Source organism: Hevea brasiliensis, unplaced genomic scaffold (assembly GCF_030052815.1).
Source record: "Hevea brasiliensis isolate MT/VB/25A 57/8 unplaced genomic scaffold, ASM3005281v1 Scaf351, whole genome shotgun sequence".
NCBI classification, from domain to species: Eukaryota; Viridiplantae; Streptophyta; class Magnoliopsida; order Malpighiales; family Euphorbiaceae; genus Hevea; species Hevea brasiliensis.
In genome coordinates this window covers 19,524-42,705 of record NW_026614864.1, presented here as the reverse complement: position 1 = coordinate 42,705, position 23,182 = coordinate 19,524, and the positions used below count along the sequence as shown (strand labels likewise).

The 23,182-nt window shown below is 32.1% G+C and overlaps 1 protein-coding gene across 2 annotated transcripts; it reads right to left on the bottom strand.

Moving 5' to 3' along the window:
- Positions 1-8,334: 8,334 nt before the first annotated feature.
- LOC110662356 (phytyl ester synthase 2, chloroplastic) lies at positions 8,335-22,873 on the bottom strand. 2 transcript variants are annotated; one of them, XM_058142146.1, is made up of 14 exons: positions 22,340-22,873; positions 19,561-19,612; positions 19,313-19,368; positions 19,048-19,206; positions 18,543-18,647; positions 17,180-17,286; positions 16,723-16,844; positions 16,100-16,208; positions 15,842-15,975; positions 14,858-15,227; positions 9,608-9,721; positions 9,281-9,366; positions 9,065-9,174; positions 8,335-8,845 (listed from the first exon to the last, which is right to left on the bottom strand). In XM_058142146.1, exons 1-14 carry the CDS (start codon positions 22,755-22,757, stop codon positions 8,658-8,660), a joined length of 2,130 nt encoding a protein of 709 aa, XP_057998129.1. In that variant the 5' UTR covers positions 22,758-22,873; the 3' UTR covers positions 8,335-8,657. The 2 variants fall into 2 exon arrangements, with proteins under 2 accessions (XP_057998129.1, XP_057998130.1); XM_058142147.1 differs by having other exon boundaries at positions 15,842-15,972; positions 22,340-22,872.
- Between the last annotated feature and the right edge of the window lie 309 nt (positions 22,874-23,182).

Sequence of the window (23,182 nt, the reverse complement as noted above, 5' to 3'; positions counted from 1 at the left end):
CATGAACCCAACAACTATAGAGAAGCTATTTCTTATTCAGATGTAGATCAGTGGGTTGGTACTATGAGTAAAGAAATTGAATCTCTTCACAAGAATTAGACTTGAAAGCTTGTAACATTACCTAAGGGACAAAAAGTGGTAGGTTGCAAATGGGTGTTCAGGAAAAAGGAAGGCACTCCAGGGGTTGAAGCACCTCTATATAAGACATGGTTAGTAGCAAAAGGCTTTACTCAGAGGGAGGGGATTGATTTTAATTTCTCCAGTTGTGAAGCATAGTTCTATTAGAGTCTTACTTGCTATGGTTGCTCTTCATGATCTAGAGCTTGAGCAATTAGGTGTAAAGACAATATTTTTGCATGGTGAGTTGGATGAGCAAATTTATATGAGTCGGCCTAAGAGATTTATCATTCCAGGTATGGAAAACCATGTTTGCTCGCCTAAAAAATCTTTATATGGTCTGAAACAGTCTCCTAGGCAATTGTACAAAAGATTTGATACATTCATGGTTCATAATGGTTTTGATCGTAGTTCATATGACAGTTGTGTGTATCATAAGAAGCTTTTAGATGATTTCTTTTTTTATTTGCAGTTGTATGTAGATGACATGCTTATTACTGCTAAAAGCATGTCACAAATTAACATTCTGAAAAAGCTATTGAGTGATGAGTTTGAGATGAAGGATTTGGGTGCTGCAAAGAAGATATTGGGAATGGAAATTACTAGTGATAGAATTGTTGGGAAGCTTTTCTTGTCTCAATAGGCCTATGTTGAGAAAGTGCTTAAGCATTTCAACATGAATAATGCTAAGTCTGTGACTGTTTCATTTGCTGTCCATTTCAAGTTATCTGCAGGCATGTTACCAAAAATAGATGAGGAGATGGAGCACATGTCTAGTGTTTCCTATTTGAGTGCTCTTGATAGCATCATGTATGCTATGGTATGCACCCGACCTGATATTTCATATACAGTTAGTGTTGTGAGTAGATATATGGCGTGTCATGGGAAAAAGCATTGGCAAGTAGTGAAATGGATTTTAAGGTATTTGAAGGGTACTACAGATGTTAGCATGATATTTGACAGGTTCAAGATGAGTGATTCAATTGTTGGCTATATGGATTTAGATTTTGTAGGGGACTTAGACAAGAGGAGATCTTTGACAGGTTATTTGTTTACTCTTTCTGGAAGTGTTATCAGTTGTAAGGCAACATTGCAAGTTACAGTTGCTTTGTCTACCACAGAGGCTGAATATATAGCCATAGTAGAGATAGTAAAGGAAGCTTTATGGTTACAAGCATATTGTTATCAGATATCACTTCATTCGGGTCATTGTATCTCATGGGACTATAGTTATGCAAAAAGTCTCTACATGTGATAATCCAGCAGATATGATAACAAAGGGAGTCATAGTCAGCAAGTTTAGGCATTGCCTAGACTTGGTTGGTGTTTGTAGTGCTCAGTAATGCCCTTACGAGGGCATATGGCAAGACAGAGTGTTTGTGGTTAATTTGTTGATGATTGAGGAAATTCAAGCTCGGGGGAAGAATTGTTATTTTTTGTGACTTAAAATTTGGATATGTTTTTCATGGACCCGAATTTGTGACCCGACCCAAAAGTTTCGCGCGGCGACTCGATTGAGATAAAAAGTGAGATCTGTAGTGGTAGCGAAGGGTACGGGCCCATATTGTAATATTCTACCCTTTGCGGTAGAGCTGTGAAATATTAAAGAAACACACTAAGGTTAGGGTTTGAGAGTTCTTGAGAGTTCTGAGTGATTGTATCTTGCTCTTTTCATCATAATGAAACTTTTTCTCTTGTCTTACTTGTGGACGTAGACCCTATGGTTGAACCACTCTTAATCCTGTGTTATTCTTCTTCTCTTTTTTATATTGTGTGATTGTGTAATTTGTGTATATGTTTTAGATTTACGTACTTGTTATAACAGGGTGATTTCCTGCAACTTTAGAAATAAGAGGTTTAAATCGCTCGGCAAGTTTTTATATACTGTGTACTCCTATCAGTCAGATGATGCATTCACGCTTACCCTTCCATGGTGGCCAACTCCCATACCTGCAATTAGAGATAGTCATATTTGATTTATGGCTCCAAAGTTTCACAAAGTTTTCTCATCCTTCTGTTGGTATTCATCTGTTACATACAAAATCAATTACTAGTTCATTGGCTTTGTTTATGTAATTGTAGGTAGGTGTGCGATTTGGTTAACTGAAATCAACCGAACCGATTAATTCGGTTCAATCGGTTCTTTTAAAATTTAATCGGTTCGATTCGGTTTATAATTTTGATAATTTCGGTTTAATCGGTTCGGTTCGGTTATTTTCATAAAAATCAAAACCAACCGAACCGAAATTATTAATATATAGGAAATCAAAAAAATCGAATCGAATCAATCAAATCAAAGAAAACCGAACCGAATCTAAAGATTTTTGAGTTTTGATTTCCAATTTTTTTTGTTTTTATGTTTTTATTATTTAGATTTAATGTTAAAAATATGAAATTTTATAAATTTCGGTTTGATCGGTTTAAAACCGAACCGAACCGAAATTTATCGGTTCGATTCGATTCGATTTTCTCTTATCAATCGGTTCGGTTCGGTTTTTAAAATTTTCGATTTTCGGTTTTCGGTTTTTTCGGTTCGGTTCGGTTCGGAACCGAACCGACCGTTTGCACACCCCTAATTGTAGGAATGCTTTTGTTGTAATGCAACGTCTCTATCTCTATAAATATATTGTCCTCTCTTTAAATAAGAATGTCTTACATGTTACATAGCATTTTTATTTTGTTAATGGTGGCTTTTGGATTCAAATTCTTGGATAAACCACTCCGTTTATAATGAACTCAAGCGTGATAGCAATTCCCTGTGATAGATTTATATGAGCATGTGGGATCTCGTCCATCAATATGTAACCTGCTCTCTTTTCTCCGACCATGTCTCTCCTAGTCCTGATTATATAATGGAAAAGTACATTTTAGTACGTTATGTTGGATTCTTTTTATTAATAAGGGCTTAAGAATAGCACTTAATGACAAAATTGCTACACAACGTCAACGTCAATGTATATTGAGTCCAATTTTTATAGGAATATAAGCATTACATCATTTAATAAAATTTTTATTTATTTAATTCTATAACTTTTTTAATTGAAGTTTAACGTTTACTTCTAGAAAAATAATCATTAAAAAATTAATTTAAAAATACATAGGAAAAGATTTTAAAAATTAATTTCTCAATGAATTATATCATCTACTAGCTTTGGCACTTCTAATAAGTTGTGAATTCTACTCCTGAAAACTACTAAGATCAGTATTAAGTAGCAATATACATAGCAGAGCAACTAAAATAACTTCAGCTCCACAAAGACAATCCACACTCCAAAGACAGTTTCCTGACCTCCATTAGTAGCCCCTAGTAGCAGTAGAATTATGCAATACCATTTTTTAGCAATACTATAATCTCAATTGTTTGGGGCAGAACATGCCACTTCTGAATAAGTTATGAATTCTACTCTTGAAGATTAGTATTCAGTATCACTACACATAGCAGGGCAATTACTCTTAAAGACTACTAAGATCAGTATTCAGCAACAATAAATAGAGCAGGGCAACTAAAATTCTACTCTCTTGAAGTCATTAAAGATCAGTATTCAGTAGCAATATTAATAGCAGGGCAACTAAAATTCTACCCTTGAAGTCATTAAAGATCAGCATTCAATAGCAATATAAATAGCAGGGCAAATAAAATAACTTCAGCTCCACAAATGCAGTGCACAACCACAAAAACAGTTTTCTCACCTCCAGTAGCAGTACAATTATGCAATACCATTTTTTTTACCAATACCATAATGTCAATTATTTGGGGCTGGGCATAACATCCCAATTTGAATTGTACCCTTAACCTTAGTCTAGTAATTAAAAAAAAAATGAACAATAAAAATTCCTAAATTGCCATGGCAAGACTGAAAATTTCAAATATATATTTGCATATCTCAAACATTACTTTTGAAACTTTAATTTTGAATGACTGTAGTTTGAAAGTAGGGGTGACAAAAGTTCTCGAACCCGATCTGACTTGCTTTGAATTCGATTAATTTTTCTCAATCTTGCTCCTTGTGCCCTGATCTTGATATTGTGCCCCAAATCCCCCATAACCCACCCCACATAATAATATATTATTATTTATTATTAAAAATTAATTTATTTCAATGTATTTATAATATATTTAAATATTACAATTTAGAAAAAAATAAATATATTATTACAATTATGTTTAAAATTTATATTTTTACTTATATTTTATTTTTAATAAATAAATTTATATTATATAATAATAAATTAAAAATTAAAAAAAAAAAGTTCCCCCAAGAAAATCCACCACGAGGAAATCTCATCCCGTCTCTAAACTCCTGGAGGGCGAGAATGAAGAGAGCGATCCCCACCCCTACCCATCCCAATGTTATTCCTAATTGAAAGATATATAAAATTGCATGAGCTACATGTTGTGAAAAAAATATGTGCAAGAAATATCAGTTATGTTAGTCTCATTCTATCATATGAAGCTATCCTCCGTCTTCGCATCATCAGTTTATGTATGGCTATTAAGCATCAAATGTATCTACTCAAGGGTTACTACAGCATGGGTGACCAGGAAGACCACAAAATCCATTGAAGTTTGTACTTTCTCATAAGGAGCAATATTCCGCCGCCTTCTGGTATTCTACCAACTGGGACCTCACACGTGGGTCTTCATGACTGGAAATTCCAAACCTGTCACCTTTAAATATCTTAAACATTTTTTTTATACTGTTCTTCTCTTTTACGTGTATAAATAATGAGTCTTGGACATGCAAAGTAACAATAGCGAGGGGTTAGTTAACTACTAGCATTGAGATTAGATTATATATGGACGGAAGTGATTGAGAGATTTATGTATGGATTTTGGTGGCCTTTATATGGATTTTGGTGTAAATTCTTATTAGGATCAGAGAGTTGTATCGATAGTGATTTAGAGTCTACATTGCTTAGAAGTCAATTACCAGTAGGTGATCCGAGTAACCAAAGATATGGCAAATATCTCTATCCAAATTACTGGGAACTAGGCATTATTATCCGTTACTCAATTATTTAGTATTCCTCACAAGTACCACTTTAGTTGCTGTAGTATCATTTTGAAACTTTGATTTTGAAAAATGTAGTTAAAAGATATACAAATTTACATAATGATAAATGACTATGTTGTGAAAAACTGTGAGAGAAAAAGTTACTCTTGATTCCATCCAAGGGTTTCGGCATCTTGAAGATCAAATAATAGCAATAGTGAGGCATGCGTACCATGTCGAAGGTCCCATCTGATAGAATACGATAGAAAAATTCAAGAAGAAAAAATAGCCATTACAATTTTTTGAAATTCTCTAATTTAGTTATTTAATAGAAGAATGTGAATGAGATTTTATTAGTTAGTTGGTTATAATAATAATAATAATAATAATAATAATAATAATAATAATAATAATAATAATAATAATAATAATAATAATAATTTATTTTTTAAATTCAAAAATAAAACTTTATTATAAATCTTTATATCCTTTATATATAGTGATATAAACAACATTTGTACTTAAGAGTGGATGTATGCAATATTTAAACTTAAATGTGTTGTGTAATTTAGTGACTTTTTTGAATTTTTTTATTATTTAAATAAAATAAAAAAATATAAATAATTAATTTTTTAATTTAATTAGATCAATAAAAAAATAATCTTTTATATTATTAGAATATCAATTTATTAAATTTTTTTATTTAATTAATCCAATTAAAAATATCAATCAACGATGGATATAGCATTAAGGGCCTAGGATGGATATAACATTTAAATTTAGGTTTCTTTTATATCTCACTCATAATTGATTAATTTTATTTATTTTTATTAATTAAAAGAAAATTTAAAAAATATAAATCGCTAATTTTTCAATATAATTAGATTAATAAAAAAAAATTTAAATTAAAATATGAATTCATTAATTTTTTTTAATCAGTCAATAAAAAATAACTTTTTAAAATTTTTATTAAAATATTTTTAAAATTAAATGTGAGAATTCAATAAGAACATATCCATTTAAACAACTCTAAATCAAAAAAAATTTTGAGAGGCAATAACCCCTTTCAACTTCAAGTCTTACGATGGACAATACAATATATCTCCTGTGTATTTTAAAATTCTTTTTTCATTATTTAAAAAAAAAATTAAAATTATCTGCAAATAATCTAATCTCTGTTGGCTTATAAAATGAGTATACAACGGTCACTAAATTTTTAATTTAATTAGCTTAATAAAAAATAATCTTTTAAATTATTAAAATATTGCTTAATTAAGTTTTTATTTTATCATACTAATAAAAAAGTTAAACTTTTTACACTTTTATTAAAAACTTTTAACGATTAAGCATGAGAATATATTAAATATATGTTCGTATTTAAATTATTTTAAATTAAAATTAAATTTTTAAAGGACATTGACTCTTATCAGTATCCTTGGGTTTTGAAATGGCAACAGATAGGGTACCCGTGAAAATCACCCTACCTGAACCCGAACCCGTCTCAAACCTCATTAAAATTTATTTTCAACTACCCAAACCTGTCTCAAATCAGATTGTTATTACCTGAAAAATATCTGAACCCGTTTAATTTTATATATTTAATTAATAATTTATATAAAAAATTATTTTTATTAATAATTTATATTTTAAAAATTTAATAATTTCATAAAATATTTTAATTTTATTTTATATAAAATAAAATATATAAAAATTTATAAATATTATTAAAATATATATATATTTTATATTTAATTAAATATTTATATAAACGGGTTCGGGTAACTGATACCCAACATATAAAACCCGAACCCAGCCTGAACTCATCACAAGTATTAAATTTCAAACCCGAGCCCATTTCAAATTCGATTATATACTACCCAAACTCTTCCTATTAGAGTTCAGTCGGATCGGATACTTGCAAAAACCCGATCCGTTGCTATCCCTACTTGGGTTCATAATTATTTACACACTATTACATATATCTAATTAATTTATTTTCTTTATTCGCATTTTATTTATTTTAATTAATTATAATATATAAAGGTGTATTTTCTTTTAATTAGAAAATTATTTTTAAATTTTTTTCTTTTAGTTTATTAATCTAATAAATTATTGTGGTCTTAAAAAACAAATAGAAAATCTATATTCTTTTATTTTTAAAGAAACACGAGCACTAAATTTCTTAAATTATTATATTAAATAAAGATTATAGTTAAAATAAAAACACTCATACAGGCTACATTGTTCTGTTCTGTTCCCTAAAATAAAAAATTGTCAGATCTCATTCTTCAGAATACTAAGAACTAAACATCCTCAAAATTCAAACATCCTAATTCCTAATTTGCTGCAATTTCTAGCACAAATTAATACAATTCGGAATTTAACACAAATTTCACATAATACAAAAATAATAATAAATTTAAATAATAACTCAAGGACTGGAGCAGCTACCTCTCAAGGTGGTACCACCCAAAATATCCAAATGAATATAATTCTAATCCAAAATAAAACATTATTTATTAATGATAAATATCTCACGTTATTAAGATTCTAAATCCCACTCTTATAAGCTTAAACCTCTACAGTCAAATACCCTGTCAATTTTATATTCTACTCAGTTCTAACTATTAAGAGTTTTACAAGCCAACCCAATCAGTGTTTTCTCTCGTCTTCCAAGTCTATGTCCGTAGGAAAAATACAACAACAGCATCACACAACATAATTTCTTTTACCTCTCAAGGAAACAAAATTGGAAGAGCAACAGAAATTTCATATCAAGAACCGGAAGTGCAGGCAGTTTAATGTTGAGATTGACGATTGAGGGAGGAAGGGTGAGCGACAAGTTTAAGGTGAGGCACATGCGAACGACTCGAGGACTGAGAAGATGCAGTAATCAAAATCAACCGGGCGAAGATTCCAGGCTGGCGAAGATGCAGAATTGAGACGAGAAGATACATGACCAATGATAGGTGAGATTGGGTGAATTGGTTAGGCATATGGTTTTGTTAAAATACAATTTTATTTTTTTTATTTATATTAATCTAATTTAACTCATGTAACTTCAAAAATATAAAAGTTAATATCCATTTGTGCTTGTTGGGCCTCTAGCTCTAAATTTATGATAAATCACAAAAGTTAACCGAAAAAATTACAAAAATTTACAGCAACATGAATTTATTTTGTGAAAATTGAATGTAAGGCAGGCTTAAGAAAAGTCCCTGGAGATCTCAAAGATTGCCTACATTTAATGGAATTAACATTCTGTTTGATTACTGTGATACAATTACTCATCAAGTAATCAAATGAATCCAGCAGTGGAATGGATGCCAACATCACAATAATCCAGCCAAATATATAATTTATACATAATTTTAGATAATTGTTACATACATTACACATGGTACATTCCTACCCACCAACCTTCTTTGCGGTTGGTCTGCACATATAGATTCTGTGATCAAATAATCATCCTATCAAGAATAAGCATCCTTATTCTGTTTCTATCGCTGATGCTGAAAATAATCAATCTTCAAATGTGCAGAACAATCAAAGTTCAAATGTAGGAACTTCAGAAGTAATGCCATGCATAGCCTGGTAACTTAGACGACTCAATAGATACCTGTAAGGATCACTTTCTCTTTTCTCCTTTAAAAAAGAAAGGCATTTCTCTACTTCTGACTTCACCTCTAAGTATAATTCATGAGCTTTCTCTCTGTCTTTTAATTCCTTCCTCCCTTCACAGCATAATAAAAAAAAATTACAAAAAAAATTGGGAGAATTTTGTTGTATTGTGACTGGACACTGAAATTTTGAAACTTTTAGGGGATTTAGCCCATTTATTATTACAATGTTTGCTTTGACACACTGTGATGCTTTGGTTTTGGCCCAATAGATGATTTTTTACTTGCGTTAGCACCAAGTTGTATTTGTTATATGCTATATTCTCATCATACCTTGTGTTTCAATTGGTTTCCCAAAATAATAATAGAATCTGCCAGGAAATTTTGGTAGGACTCCTGGAAGGTGCATATCTTGGTTTCCCACTTCACCATTTTCTTCAGTCCTATTATCACAAAGAGAACAGGTAAACAAAAGAAAACAATTGGAAAGAAGGATAAATAAAACTTTGAACATTTAGTGGAAACCAACAGACAATAAAGTAATCCTACCTCACACTCTTGGACTCCTTCGCTATGTCTATTATGTAATCCCTAAGGAAAGGAACCTTCATTTGGTCATCATAGTCAAAAAATACCTGAGATAGTGCGTATATATAATCAATTATTCTTTGAGAGTTGAGACTCTAACTCCAAAACAAGTGATAGAGAATGTAAATACTAAGAGTTGTCGGGCTATAAGATTTTAAGTTCAAGTTCCAGTTGAAACCGAATGAAGAAAAAATAAAAGCATAATATGCCAAAATAAAGATCAAGAATCGGTTTGTCCACAACACTATATACATATACACACATATATAGGAAATCTTATGAACTTACTTCAAAAAAGTCATCTTCTCCAACAACACCAAATGGCACAATTTTGGCTCCAAACCTAGCTGCCATCCTAACAAACTCAGAATGTTCTGGCCAGAATAACTTGTATGCTTCACCCTGAAAAGTATGAAAAGTCATTTGATCAGAAGCCTTGCATCATAGAAAGTAAATTTCCTAGAAAACATCAGAACAAAAGAAGAGGGGAAAAAAAATAAAAATCATAACACCTTCAATAAAAGGAATCACCATAAGAAAATGGGTTACTCCAATCTTTACTCACCCAAGATTTTTCCCATCAAATGTGGGATAAGAAAATAGACAGCATGTCATTTCACTACTTCATTATTCCTTTAGAATCCATTAGGATAGGTGTGCATTTAAAATTAATGCAATTTTAGATTAGTGTTTCAAGAAAAAAAAAAATCATAAAATTTTAACATAAGACCAAATTCAAATATTACATCATTTGAAATCCACATGTGAACTCTTGGCAATTAATTGAATTTCATTAAATTATTAGAGAATATTTATACAGCATATACAATTATAGTTTGATATGGACTGAGTTTCCTAAGCTGACTATAATACAGGGGATATAGAATACAAGTGGGACTAGATTTGTGTGTGGATAAACTCTATTATACCCCCTCAATTTGAAACAGGTACAGGTCAAATTGCCAATTGATGACGCAAGTGAAGATGACGCTACCTGGAAATTGCTTTAGTTAACAAATCAATGAGTTCGTCTTTTGAGGAAATGAAACGAACTTGCAACTCCTTCTTCAATACTTTGTCCCAAACAAAATGGAAATCTACCCCTATACGCTTGGTACGAGCATGGAAACTAGGATTTGTAGTTAAATAGGTTGCTCCCATATTATCACACCATAAAGTTGGTGGAGTGGATGCAGGGTGGCAGATCTCATGAAGAAGATATTTTAACCATATAACCTCTGAAATGGCAGCGCCTATTGCCTGATACTCGGCTTTAGTGGATGATTTGGCCACTGTTGCTTGGCGTTTGGTGCTCCAAGATACCAGATTTTTCCCCATAAAAATAGTATATCCAATGATTGACTTTCGATTGTCAATATTGCTAGCCCAACCAGCGTCCAAGCATGCATTTATAGTATGAGAGGAACATTTAGTAAAATGAAGCCTAAATATTTGCGTACCCTTTAAATAATGCATGATGCGTTTAATGGCAGTCCAATTAGGCTCACGAGGGTCTTGTAAAAATTGAAAGACATTTTGCACAGCAAAGGCAATGTCTGGACGGATGAATGCGAGATGCTGACTATGCTTCGATAAAGTTATGGTTAAGCAAATGGATCACCCTAATATGCACCGAGTTTGGTGTTAGGACAACCTGGAGTTGAAATGGAATTACAATTGTCCATTTGTGCTTTAGATAAAAGGTCACTAATGTATTTCTACCGTGTAAGCATAAGTCTAGTTGGTGTGGAGGTAGCTTCAATTCCAAGGAAATATTCTAAGGAATCAAGTTCTTTGACCATAAAGGAGGTCTTTAAATTGCCGATGACATGATTCAAGAAGAATGAACTATTGACAGTAATTAGAATGCCATCCACATATACAAGACAATAAGCTTACATGTCACCTTTTTTGTAGATAAAGAGAGAAGTATCGGCATTTGACTTGACAAAATGGAGCTGTTCCAAGGCAAATTTTGATTTGTTGTACCATTGCCTCGAAGCTTGATGCAAACATATAGAGACCTTTTAAATTTACAGATATGATGGGGCTTGTCTAGATCAACAAAGCCAGGAGGCTGAGACATAAAAATATCATCATCTAGATCACCATGTAAAAAGGCATTTGATATATCAAGTTGTTGAACTAACCAATTGCTAGTTACTACCAAGGATAAAACAACTCGAATAGCGGCAGGCTTGATGATTAGAGAAAAAGTTTCAACAAAATCAATACCTGGTCATTGATGGAAGCCCTTAGCAACTAAACGAGCCTTGTAGCTATCAATGATACCTTCAACTTTTTGTTTAATTTTATAAACCCACTCACATCCTATGATGTTCTGAGCATGAGTGTGGGGCACTAGTTCCCATGTACCAATGTTTAAAAGGGCAGATATTTCTTCATTCATGGCCTTAAACCGTTGAGGGTCATATTGTGCCTTAGTGTAGCAAGTGGATACTTAGGGTAACTCTTTTCTAATGGCAAAGAGCTTTGGTTTTAGAGATCCAGTTTGAGACCATGTAATCATGGGGTAAGTTTTTGCAGATGGTGGAGGAGGTGAAGGGACGTCCGGTGGTTGTGAACTTAGATCCATGACAAGAGGAAGAGCAGTGGAAGTTTAGACGGCAAGGGGCTATACGTTAGTATACGAGTTGGGGTAACAGTTTGAGTTGATGGGAGTTGGAGCAAAGGACGTGGTGGAGAAAAAGGAGGATTGGGTCGTTGTTGTATTGGTGTAGGATTAGATGGTGTTTATTGCGATAAAATTTGGATGATGAACGGGTTGGTTAGATCGTGGAGTGATGGATGTTAGAGAGGGTGGAGGACCAAGAATGCTAGGCGACGGGTTTGGTAGAGGGTTGGGCATAAGTGGCATAGAAGAGAGAGGTAAAGAAATAAGACCGATGCTCTCTTAGACTAAACTGGGTCGAGTATTATGCTATGCAGAAAATGAAAATACTTGTTCAAAAAAGACATGATGTGAGATATAGATCTTGCCAATAGAATGATCCAAGCAAATGTAACCTTTATGCATTTTACTATAACCCAAGAACACCTAAAGAGATGATCTAGGTGCGAGTTTGTGTGCAGCATATGGTTTTAGCTCAGGATAGCAAAGACAACCCAACACTCGTAAATCAACATATTTAGGTGATGAATTGAATAATTTAGCAAAAGGTGTTGGAGGAATGATGTGTTTAAGTGGCAATCAATTGATAGTTTAGACAACAGTGTCAAATGCATAGTTCCAATATTGAAAGAGAACAGAAGCATGATGAAGAAGTGCTTTTCTAGTTTTGACAATATGGCGATGTTTTCATTCTACACACCCATTTTGTTCTAGAGTATGAGGACAGGACACTTGGGTTATACCATTGTCACTTAAGAAATTAAATAACGCTTGAAGCTCACTTCCCTAATCTGCTTGGAAACATTTTATAACTAGATCAAAATATTTTTCAAAAATATTTTTGAATTTAATGAAAGTGCTAAGGCTTTAGATTTTTGTTTCAGAAAATAAATCCAAACATACTTGCTATAGAATTTAATAAAAGTGCTAAGGACTTCAAATTTTTATTTTAGAAAATAAATCCAAATATACTTGCTATAGTGATCATAGTAGATAACATAATAACGAAATCCATCAATGTAAGGGACAGGAGCTGAACCCCATACATCAAAACAAATTAATTGTAAAGGTTGACAAACAGAGGAATCAGGGTCAATGAATGGAACTTTATGTGATTTGCTAACATGACATGCATTGCAAGGAATAGAAGATAAATTATCTTTATTGAAAGGTAACTTATTGTGAGTAATAACATGACGAACTAGACGAGTATTGACATGCCCTAAATATAGGACTAAAATTATTGGACAAATGAAGAGGCATGATATGCAATTCATCTTTACTCTGGCCTTGATGAAGAATCCACTTCGTAGGTATATCCTTAACAAAAAACATATCAGGGAAAAATTCAACAAAAACATTGTTAGCGATGGTGAAAGCATTAATGATAAAAGATTGCCTTGAATTGAAGGAGAACAAAGAACATTAGCGGGAACAAATTGAAAATTGTTAGAGGACACAAAAGATGAATCTTTATGAGTGATAGGAGAGACATACCATTACCAAAAACAACCTCATCGGTTCAAGATACGAGCAGGATTATTGATATTACCACGGTCTACAATGACATGATAGTTTGCTCCAGAGTCCAATGTCCATCATCGCATGGACCTATTGGTGTAGACGGTATAGTTGGTGACAAGAGGTGGAAAATAGGTGAGTTGTGGTATGGAGTCTTTTTTTGGATAAGGACATTGACGAGCAATATGTCCAATGCCATTACAATTATAACATATCATAGTAGAAGAAGTAGGAGCTAATTGGGTGTAAAACCATTGAGAGTGACCTCTCCCATGGCTCCCTCGATTTGAATGACAACCACGCCCTCTCGTAGCAACCTGGGCAATTAGTGAAACAATGGTCTCCATATTGAGACTTTCCATTGTTAACTGTGTCTATTCGCTCAAAAGTAGAGCATACAAGTCATCAAAAGAGATAGGAGCATTGTGAGCTTCCAATGCACTAGTGAAAGGGCGATAAACTAAACCAAGTCCTTCAATGATATCTGCGATCAACACATCTTCAGAAATTGGAGATTGAAGAGCAACAAGTTGATCATAGATTGATTTAGCCTTCTTCATATAAACATCAATAGAATCTGACCCTTTCCATAAGTGTTTTAGTTACTTTCGCAATTGTTGAATTTGAGTACGAGAACAGGAAGAAAAAATTGTGGCTAATTTATTTCACGCTTCTTTGGCTATTTGTACTCCAATAATCTCCGGTAAGAGGTTTTCAAAAATTGAACAAAAAAACCAACTTAGGTCAAGTTGATCCTTATAGAACCAAACACTGTATTGTGGATTAGCAGTACCATCATCAAGTGTTTGAGCTGGTGGATTTGTGGTAGAGGATATATGTTCGGCCAAATTATGATTGTGAAAGAAAGGCATGACTTGGACATGCCATAAGGAAAATTGGAAGATGTAAGTTTAATGGGTAGAAATTGTGATGGATTCAGCAAATAGAGATGAGAGATTTGATCAGATACAAGCACCATGGCATTTAACATAATGCTATTAAGCGATGTTGATGCACTCTGATACCATGTGAACTCTCGGCAATCAATTGAATTTCATTAAACTATTAGAGAATATTTATACAGCATATACAATTGTAGCTTGATATGGATTGGGTTTTCTAAGCTAACTATCATACAGGAGATATAGAATACAAGTGGATATAGAATACAAGTGGGACTAGAATTGTGTGTGGATATACTCTATCACCACATACTCGAGCAATTTCCTCTACAAAGCAAGAAGAAAACCGGGAAAGTGATATCTCAATCTAGTATAAAGACTTGCAATTGGTAAAATCATAATTCAAATTTATAAAATGAATACTGCACTTCTAATATGAAATAATTGCTTTTTAGAATAACAAGCAAGCACAAAAGACATTACCTTCCGATGACAGGCCTCACGCACGCCTCCTGGATACAACAGCACATGAGCCTTGGAAGACAGAAGTTTGTAGAAAAGGGTTCCTGAAACAGGCACTGCACCCATTATCCTGAATATGTCATATTGTGACATTGGAGGTAACCTCCCTTCTTTCAATCTCCTAAACATGGAAGGATGTGCTATCCCCCTCAGAAGAATATTTCTTTCAAAAAAAAATTGGGACACCATTGGAGCCAATTCAAAACCCAGTAACATGTGATAGCCAACATACAAGACTGGTCCTTCAGAAGGAACTCCAGCAAGACCCCTAACTATCTTCCCATCTTCAAAAGTTGAGAGCATCACAGGGCTTGTAGCAAGCCTTATCAACCTAAAATGGGGGAAAAAAAAAAAAAACTATTCAAAATATTAACTTAATTAATCTTAAATGTAAGAAATTTAATACCTATTCTTGGATCCTCGCTTCTAAGCTTGCGCTTTAGGTAAAATGATTTCACACTATGGTATCAAAGTCTCTCTAACTCGTTAAATAAAACATTTAGAATTCAATTCCTCTTACTAATTAAATTTCATCAAAGGTAAAGCACACTTAAGCTTGTTCATAAGGTCAACAAGTTTCATGTGAAGAGATATTAAAACATGTTATTAGGTTCTCAAGCTAGAACATTAAGGTTGTGTGGTTTCATGATAACAACAACTCCTATAATAGGCTGAACAGTTTCAAGATAAAAAGGAACTCATCTAATATGATGGCTAAAGTTAGTCTGAGGATGGCCGTCATCATTTTGCATGCTAAGTTTTTGCTAGAGATTATAGTAAAAAGTTCATCTTCCACATAAATCTTGAGAGGAAATTGAAATAAGCATATTATGTCCTATACCCACCCGTATCATGCTGCTGCTAGAGTAGCCAAGTTAACAAGAAGTTCATTCCGGTCCCAGTCACAGAAAATATTTGTATTTGCAAGACAGCACAATGGTATACCTGACTGATTCATATATTTTTTTGAATTCATAAGGGGATGGTGGCACGTAATCTGAAACATAGTCATGGTATGCTCCTCTACGGTAGAAATTAGTACCCATGATAATAGTCGCCAAATCTACTTCATCTTCCTGCTTCATGAGTATAACCATTACATAAACCAAAATAAATACTTAATAAACAACAATTGAATCATTTTTTTTTATGTATATAAATGATAGGGGAGCAGGAAGTAAATAGAGAGTTAGTTTATCCTACCAATAAAAGAAAATGACCGCAGTCAGAAAACAAACGATTCTCACAGTTTGGCAGCAAATGTTGGAGTCTTTGACCTTCCTCTTGACTTGGTAGCAACTGATCCTTTCCGCTGAAAGTAAAGAGCATAAACTCAGCAGATCATTCTGGATAGAGCAGACTTAAAGTAGTAAAGTAACTACTATCATACATCACACAAGGTACTAGTCTACCAGTAACAAGTCAGCACTCATTGAATTGAGTGAAAATAGTTTGAGAAGTTCAAGATATAATCCTAGAAGAAGATGCATTTAATTCTTCCATTAATTTAAAATCATATGAGAAGTGCAGAGATGGGAATGACAATGTATTGTTTGTGCCATATGCTTGAGGCTCCATAAAAGGTACTATCTACTTGATATCAAGGATTGAAACTTCATTTGGTCCTACAAGAAACTGCTATTATTTCTAGACCAGCTTTTTAACAAAGTTACATATAAAGGATCTACACCAAAGTGCTTTTCTTAAAATAATATAACTAAAATAACGGTCTTAAGCTATAGTCAAATTTGCAATATAAATAGATAAATATATACATACACACCCCTTAAGATTTATGTTTCTAGACAATGGCCAAAGTGATAGACCTGGAAAGTATCAGTGTTTGAGCCTTCACAGCATGAAGACGTGAATTAGCAAATGCTGAAGCTGATTTAAGCAAATGTAGCTTCCAGAGAAGCGTTTCTCTAGGCAAGATATCACCCATAACCTGGGACATAAACCATCAAGTTCTATTCAAAAGACCGCAACATATGACATCTGTGAGCATAAAAAACTATATACATACAGACACATACTCAACCTGAACCGCCAACAGATATCCTAAAATGGATATTTTCTTCTTGTCTTTAACGACAAGACTGAGAACAAGATATGCTGATAATAGAGTTCATGACATGTCAACTGAAAGTTGTCTTCTATGGTCTCACAGATACTTCATTATCATTTTCACATATGCAAAATAATACTTATTGTTACCATGTAAACTACATATCATATTCAATAATTGTAACCATGTCCTAAAGTGGAAATGTGGAATCTTACAGAAAGGTAAGATGACATTGCAGCCACATCTTGTGACAATTCTTCAACTGTCAGCTGAAGAGGAACTCCCTTTGTCACATTATCCATCATCATCTTCAAAGGATCACCTGAATGCATGCAGCACCAGTTGCAGGTATCAATTGGGGAGAAAGAAATACATTCATACACATAATTGAAGATTTTTCTAGTGTTGACAATTTCCACATTATTAAGGTACAAACTAGAAAATAAGGATAAAAGGAGGGATGAGTTTTACTAGAATCAGTCCAGTTCCTAGTAGCACTTTCAATCAGAAGATAACAATAGCATGCTTATCCAAATTCACATTCTCCTGCTTCCAACCACAAGACTAGAAGCCTAAAAGCACTCAAGCTTTGCTTTTCAAAGAAAGAAAGTTCATTGACTTCTCAACACCTCAAAGTTTTTACTTATTAGAGATACTAAACTTATTATCACTTCCAAGTTTAAACTTTTCGGTTAAATAATTTTTCAAAATGGTACGAGAGTTTCTTTGACTTTGGTGAAAAAAAATCTAAAATTTGAATCCTAGGTTTCCCTTTCTACACGAGTCTGTGGCTAGGGGCGAAGCCAGAAAATTATTGTTGAGGGGTAATTATTATTAATTCAATACATTATTTAATTACATTTATTCTTTATATATTTCTAATTCACTGTATATTTTGAATGATTAATATTGTATATTCAAAAATACCATAATAGAGTGTAATTAAACTATAATTTTTTTTAATGGTGTTTATACTTTAGAAAATTTTTAAAAATATAATGAAAAATAAATAGTTCCAATACTTTACATTACTTATATCTTAATAAAATAATATAATTATTTTTTGAGAGACTAATAGTTAAAATAAAATAATTTTATTTAAAGTAAATTAATTCTCTCTCTCTCTCTCTCTCTCTCTCTCTCTCTCTCTCTCTCTCTCTCTCTCTCTCTCTATATATATATATATATATATATATATATATATATAGGGAAAAATTAAAAGGGCTGGGGAGGCCAAGGATCCCCCCAGTCCCTCCCCCTCCCTCCCCCCCTGTATGTGTGGCTCTGTGCTTTTTGATGCTCAACACCTTTTGCATGAGGGGGCACGTTAAAGATACAAAATCTATTCCTTTGGAGAAATCAAACTATTTAACCTCCTTCTAGCTAACCCTCTCTGATCATTGGTAATTCAGTAAAGGACCAAACAACTTGTTTCTTTTTTGTCATTAAACAGAACAAGGATCATCCAAGGAGCTAGAGCTTACTATTGATCATTGAATAGCGACATTCAACAAAGACATTAAAATTACCATCACAGTAAAAAAGTAAACAGAACTAATTCCGTAGCACCGGTAGAACCTGTCATCAAACTCAGAATATGAGGAAGGCCAAGCTGGAGCTGGTCAGGTAAGAGGGCCAGTAGAGGCATAAGAGGTTCCAGCTGCGACTTCTTAAATGATGTTCCTAAAAATAAAGAATAAATTAATAAACATTACATGGAAAAAGTATTACCAACGAGCAGAGTCAAGTGATGGCTAATGTTGAACGAATGCATTTTCCCTTTATCTTAAAAAGACCTTCGCAATACACAAGTAATTTGCAAAGAATTAACTGTTCATATGTGGTAGGCTCTTGTATTCATCTTTTTTACAAGGCATTAGCGCATCCCTTCCTAAACTCTGGACAGTCAAATTAACCAGTACAAAATCAATTGGTCACTTCACTGATCAATACTTGGTGTGCTTAGATATTGCCTTGCTTATATATTGCTGAATTTCTTAGAATATCCGTACATCATAGATATTAGGGAAAATGCTGAATATATAAACCCGCATCAATAGTTTAGAGGCTTGCAAATTTTCACCTGGATTAGCCAATATAAGTACAAGATCTATATCCGGGTTACGGGCTGCAACAGCTATTGCGAGGCATGCTCCCAGAGATTCACCAACAAGATATGTTAGTCTATTAGGTGATCGGCAATTCTCTGATCTAACTGTTCTTTCAACCAGCTTCACTAACTCTGAACCATGAAATGAAATTTTGGGTTTGGGGGTGAGGAAAAAATAAGTCGTACTTAAATGCAAGACTCCAAGAATTTTGACAATAAAAGAGAAATTGCAAAGGACCTGTAAACGATGTTCTATCCTTAACTGGAATATGCAAGCACCATATGTCGAAAATCCTAGTTTCAACGGGGGAACAATCATATATTAGGCAGCATAACTATCAAAATTAGACAGTGTATTTCATTATGCACTAAGCAATACAGTACTATTGTATATCTTAATTAATTAGTTTATAAGATTCATCTAAATCAGGTAAATATTATCATTACTCATCGGGGTACCATATAACGCAGATAAGGGATACTTACTTTCCAAGACTATAATGTTGCTTAATAAGTCCTAGTCCAACACCATCAATCCCTGCAACATTAGAATCTTTTTTTAGTTACATCAGCATACTAATTTATAAAGAATTAGAAAAATAATATACACTAATCACATGCAATGATGCAAATTAAAATCCAAAAACAGTAAGCTTCATAGCATATGCGAACAGGTGTTTTATAGTTTTTTTTTTTATTAAATAAAATGTTAAATCTTTTGAGATATATATATATAATGTTGACAATAGAAATATAAGAGCTTGTCAAGTGGCTAACCAACCTTTAACTAGTGATAACTAGAAATTTAGAACTAATAGCAAATATATAATTTAAGACTTCTTATCATTAGAGTGAAGTTGCAATTTGGTGAGACGAATATGATATTTTTGAAAAAAAAAATTATTAGATATGTAAAATAACTATAAATGCATTAAATAAATAGTAATAAATATGATATTATTTTTCTTAAAAGAAAAATATCATGTTAAAAGGACAAACATATATATATAAAAAATAATATGTTAATATATCAATTTATAAATGATAAATAAATATTTTAATTAATTAAGGAATTGATATTTACTTTAGTGTAATAATAAAATTATTCCACTTGAAACTTGGAGACTGCGAGTTCCCATATCACACAAGTATGAGATGTTTTATACGCTAAAACACCTCTTTATTAAAATATTTTAAAATACAAATTCTTATTATTTTTATAGAGACTAAACAAATATCAAATGGTATAATTGGAAAGCACTCTCAAAGCAAAAAATTGATTTATTGAACATTAACTCTAATAATTTGTTGTATTTTCCTTGATAGATATATAGGTTAGTGTTATTAAAACTATGTTTTGAATGAGGTTTTTGGAGGTGAGGTATGGTTCTGTTCTGTTCTGTAAAATAATTTCATTTGGGAGGAAGTTTTTTTTTTAAGGAAGGTAGCCTCACTTTTTCAACCCACCAATTACTTTAGCTTATTTCAGAAAATCTCTCTAAATTTCATCCAAACATATTGTAAATCATTTGGAGGTTAATCCAGTAAACAGTAGGGATGGTAATAGGTTGAGAATCACTCCCCTCGTTTCTGCCCCACAGCAGATCAACATCCGATAGGGATTTTCGCAAGGCGAAGCAGGTCCCCACAAAAGTTTTCATTTTTACTTTTTTATTTTAATTTATTATTATACAATATAAATTTATTTATTAAGAAAGTAAATTATAAGTTTGAAATATGAATTGTACACAAAATTTTAATAATATATTTTTTTGTTAAAATTATAATATTAAATATTTAAATGCATTAAAATAAATTAGTTTTTTTATTAATAATAATAATAATAATAATAATAATAATAATAATAATAATAATAGAGTAAGTTTTGAGGATTTGGAGCGTGGACTAGGAAGACCTTCTCGTTCTCGCATCACATAATATCAAGATTAGGGCGAGATTAGAAAAAATTGATCATATACGAGACAAATGAATTAGATTCGGGTTCTTTGGGAAGACCAGATTAATGAATCAATTATTTAACTAATTAAAAAATTAATTAAATATGTATAAGTTAATTAAAAAAATTAAATAAATACTTATTAATATGAATAAATAAATCAATCAATTTAATTAACTAAGCTTTAATAAAAATTAAAATTTCAACATTTACTAAGTTATATATACATAAATTTTAATGTTCTAAATTTTACATAAAAATATTCAATTTTAGATATTATTATTAATTTCTAAAATTTATGAGTAACACATAAAAGAAATTTATAAATGCATAATTATCTTTTTAATATTTATAAAATATTAATTATATATTAAAAAATATATTATTTTATAAAATTTATTATATATATATATATATATATATATATGAATGATAAAGATGCAATTATTAATTTAGCTCAATTGAGTGTAACTTCAAAATTCCTTTATGAGGTCTTGACTTCAATTTATCGATTTAACAATTTGATTAATTATAAATTCAGATAATTTGGGGCTCAATTTATTGGTTAACCGACCCAAGCAGTCTATTTAGTCCGAATTAGTAACGCCGATACCGAAATAGGCATGCTTTGTATTGCAAGTGAAATTATTGAGAAAATAATTTTTTTAAATATATTAATCAGATAATATTAAAAAATAATTTAAAATTAAATTTAATAAATTTTAATAAAAAAATATTAAAATAATAAAATAATTATTTTTAATTATTTTTTTAACATATAAAATAATATTTTTATTAAAAAAACAGTTTCCTTCTAAATCCAATGAGAACACATAAGGAGAAAAAATAAAAAAGTAAAGTAGAGAGAGAGCAGCAGTGATACTGATATAGACACGAAGGAGAACAATAAAAAAGTGAAGATAGAGAGAAAAGAGCAAATGGGAACAAATGAAGCCAAAAAAACAAAAGTAAAATTGGCATTTTCCGTAGAAAAAAAAAACAGCAGAAGTCATAGAGGAGCCAGGCAGTTGGGTACGTTGCTCACTGCTCATTACGCTAAAAGCATATCCACCAAAAAAAAATCTTAAGGAAAAGAACCATCATTAGACTTTCCAGTTACTGATAGCCTACTTTTTCTCCGATTCCAATCAATATTCGCATTGAATATAATAATATCAGATAATGATTTATATCAGAAAATAAAAAGAAGAGATAAGAGAATCCACTTTCACAGCTAAATTAAAAAAATTAATAATAACTAAAAAGACCAAAAAAATTGAAGACGATGACGAACGGAAAACGACTTACCAGGTAAATAGAGGAGGAGAGGAGACTTGTCCAAGCGAGATCCACACTCCAACGGAGAGAACCACCGTGGTGGACCACCGTCCGATCTGATCAAATCCTTTGACTCCTCAAAGTAATCCTTCATGCTCTTTCTATGCTTCTTTTCAGCTTCCGCCAATTCCCAAAGCAATGGAATTTTCTTCTCCTGTGTTTCGTTTTCTAAGCGCTCCATCTTCAACCTTTCGTTATCTGGAAAACTCGTCGTCGTTGCTTCCGTTTTTATTTGTACCTGCTCTGTCGAAACTGCAAATCGCCGTGTCAGATTTGGGACCGGATTCGATTTCATTTTACCAGATGAAGATGACGATGGCGTTAAGCAAGAACGGACCAACGCCGGGCAAAATCCGGCAACGGAGAAGCATGGTCCGGTCGCCGCCATGTCAAGTTTACTAATCACGCTCCCCCTCGCTGTCTCTTTGTCGCTGGGCGTATGGTCTTAACAGATTTAAGGACTGTTGTTGACTTAGATATTGGCCCTAGCATGTACAGACAAAAGTTTTCGTAATAAATAATTTTCCATTATGGCCAATTCTTTTTTTTTTTTTTTTTTTTTAATCGAAGGGACACCATTCTTAATTATTATAAAACTTTGCGGTATCTCCACCGTAGTACGTATATATATATAGAATAATATTTGAATTGTTAAGCAGATAAACATTAACAAATTTGACATTTTATTAATTTTGTTATTATTACTTAATAATTAATACATTGTCAAATTTGTTAATGTTTATCTATTTAACAATTCAACAATTATATATATATAATTAATAATAATAATTAAAAAAGAAATTAAATTAATAA

Excerpts from the sequence above, each read along its gene's own strand:
- LOC110662356 (XM_058142146.1), bottom strand. The coding sequence starts at position 22,757 with ATGGCGGCGACCGGACCATGCTTCTCCGTTGCCGGATTTTGCCCGGCG. Across the intron at positions 19,613-22,339 it reads TCTCCTCCTCTATTTACCTG|GGATTGATGGTGTTGGACTA; the intron begins GTAAGTCGTTTT and ends CTAATGTTGCAG. Across the intron at positions 18,648-19,047 it reads ACTTATATTGGCTAATCCAG|GAACATCATTTAAGAAGTCG; the intron begins GTGAAAATTTGC and ends CTTTATTTTTAG.